Source organism: Crinia signifera, chromosome 2 (genome assembly GCF_055691185.1).
Source record: "Crinia signifera chromosome 2, ASM5569118v1, whole genome shotgun sequence".
NCBI lineage: Eukaryota > Metazoa > Chordata > Amphibia > Anura > Myobatrachidae > Crinia > Crinia signifera.
In genome coordinates this window covers 401,377,242-401,380,193 of record NC_139218.1, presented here as the reverse complement: position 1 = coordinate 401,380,193, position 2,952 = coordinate 401,377,242, and the positions used below count along the sequence as shown (strand labels likewise).

Sequence of the window (2,952 nt, the reverse complement as noted above, 5' to 3'; positions counted from 1 at the left end):
AACTCAAAACTTTTAAGAGTTTGAATATTTTGACCGTTTTAGTTCTAAATAAATATTGAAGCTTTAAAAAGTTTTTCAATTAAAAATAACCATTATTTTTAAATAAAAGTAAACGTACACATATGTATCCATGCAGAGAATCCAGGTGTGCATGAAAAACATTTCCTGCAGATACATAGATAGATCCCATGACGTAATTCCTTATTTTTTGACACCACAATGTAGCAAAGCATTTATTCTTTTTCGAACTTGTTCGGTCTTGACACCGTACACAATGGGGTTAGTAAGAGGTGGCAGCATCAGGTAGACATTGGCCAACAAGATGACAAGGTAAGGAGGAACATTTTTTCCAAATCTCTGGACAAAAGATGAGAGGACAACGTTAAGGTAGAACATAGTGATGGCAATTATATGGGAGGCACATGTACTAAGAGCTTTGGACCTGGCATCTCTGGAGGCCAACTGAAACACAGCATGGAGGATCAGGATGTAGGACCAGATGATGAAGACCAAGTCTAGGGCAACAACGAGCATTGCCACCACCAAACCATAAAGACTATTAATACTTGTGTCGGAACAAGCTAACTTCACCACAGAGATATGGTCACAGAAAGAATGATGGACAATGCTGTTATTACACAGGGACAGCCTCATGAACAGAATAGGCAGAGGCGCTACACAAACCACCCCTCTAATCAACAAAGCCAGACCGATATATAAAACAAGCCGATTGGTCAGCAATGAAGTATATCGAAGAGGGTGGCAGATGGCGATATATCGATCAAGTGCCATGGCTAAAAGGGCTGATGACTCCATGCTAGCAAAGCAATGGATGAAGAACATCTGTGTCAGACAGGCTTCAAAGTAAATTTCTTGAGAGTTGAACCAAAGGATCCCCACAACCTTGGGCGTGGTGGCTGTGGTCAACACCAGGTCTACTACTGACAACATGCAGAGAAAGAAGTACATGGGGTGATGAAGACTCTGGTCTATTCTTATGATGATTAGAAGGGTAATATTTCCTGCCACCGAAATCACATACACCAAAAAGAAGACAAATCCTATATAGAAGTAGGAGGATTCCAGGCCAGGAATGCCAAGTAGCTTGAAAACTGTTGGGTGGGAGATTGTGATATTTGACATTGGATGATTTCAATGCGACCCTGGGGGAAAAGAAACATAGTGAGGGAACATACAGAAAGCCACAAATAATTAGTGGTAACCAGGTATAACCTTATTCCTACTGTATATTAATAAGACTAACCAAAATAAAGATGTAGCTAGCCACATCTAGCCTCACAGGTGCGACATGCGTAGTATAATACACACACCTGTGGCCATGCATTTGTGTCAAAGTTGCACCCGTGACTGATTCTATAGGAGCCAATGTAATCTAGGAGTTTGCAGCCAGTTAAATTATCAATGCACCAAAAAGGAACAAGCCAGCAATAGAAATGGAATTTACTGGTTGCAGTCGAAACTGGGAGATGATATGGAGAATGTGAATATGAATGTGCAGACAATGTTATATAAAGTATGTGCTCTGATAGAGTTACTATTAAACCAGTGAGTGAGGCTATCAGTAAAGATAAGCTATTGGTGCTATTAAGTGCTGAAGAAAACTGTGCTACTAAAAGTTGAGATTTATCACTGGAAAGTCAAAGTGATCAGAGATCAAGAAAGACCAGCATTACATGCAAATCCTATTACTTCTTCGTTTTCAGATTATAAATGCATGTTATCAGACAGTAAGATAGTAATTAAGGCTGAAATAAGACGTTAGTCCATCGAGTCCAACCTATCTCACCTGTAACTACTGACGTGAGTAAGTCATATCTATAGGATTCCCTTAGTGGCCAGTTTTGATTTAAATTCATTAACAGTAGTTGCTGTAACCACCCCACCGGCAATGAGTTCCAGAATGTTACTGCTCTAATGGTGACGAATCCTCTTCTTAATTCAGTACGGAATTTCTTTTCCTCGAGCCTCAGTACATGCCCGCGTGTCCTAAGTATAGGCCTGTTACTGACCAATCATCTCCCAGTTCCATATGATTCCCAATCCTGTAATTGAACATACTAATAATATCGCCTCTCAACCTCCGTTTCTCCAGTGAGAACATATTCAGCCTGGTATAACCTATCTTTGTATTCTAGTGATTCCAGACCTGTTACTAGCTTAGTCGCCCTTCTCTGTACCTGTTTCAATTCATTATGTCCTTTTTAAGGTGCGGTGCCCAGAACTGAACACAATATTCCAAGTGTGGTCTCACCAATGCCTTGTGAAGAGGCACTATGACATTGGAATCCCTTGAATCCATGCCCCTTTTAAGGCATGCCAGTGTACTCTTTACTTTGTTATGATCCTGGGGCACCCCCCTGCCTGCTCTACCTCTGTTGCCTCGGACTAGCGTTGGCGGACGCGTGCGGAACTAGGCTTCGCCAATAATAGCCGGGTCCGAAGGAGCTCGTTAGTCAAGCTCCAACCCCGATGCCACCTGGTCTTAATTGTGACACTGCGCCCACCAAAGCTAGGAGAGAGCAAGGGGACCACTATCTAAAATCCACCCGAGGCAGGGGACCCCAGGGACCCTGAGAGAGTAACTACTCAGGGATATATGGACTGTACCCTCGGGGTATCCCAAAAGAATATATACAAGAGATACAAAAGAACTGATAACAATACAAATGATACTGCGACAACGCCGCAACCAACAAGTGACCCTAGTCACAATATTACTGTGAAACCAACACACAGCAAAAGGAAGTTGTGATCGCCACAACTTGTATAGGGAATGATTCCCACAAATGATAAGGAGGAACAAGGCCCGCCTCCAACAGGGCACAAATAAGTAACAATGCTACACGACGGTAGCCCAGGGCAACTCATGGCACTTGGAGGGTGTGAGAGATGACGGTCTCAGGACGAACCGGAGTCTGCCAAGTTTCCCCA

At 42.7% G+C, this 2,952-nt stretch overlaps 1 protein-coding gene across 1 annotated transcript; it reads right to left on the bottom strand.

The window, feature by feature from the left end:
• Positions 1-201: 201 nt before the first annotated feature.
• Positions 202-1,143, bottom strand: LOC146058633 (olfactory receptor 52K2-like). Its single transcript, XM_083170906.1, has one exon. The coding sequence runs from the start codon at positions 1,141-1,143 to the stop codon at positions 202-204; it is 942 nt and encodes a 313-aa protein (XP_083027032.1).
• Between the last annotated feature and the right edge of the window lie 1,809 nt (positions 1,144-2,952).

What these genes read in the sequence shown, in the direction of transcription:
- LOC146058633 (XM_083170906.1), bottom strand. Translation starts at nt 1,143, where the DNA reads ATGTCAAATATCACAATCTCCCACCCAACAGTTTTCAAGCTACTTGGC.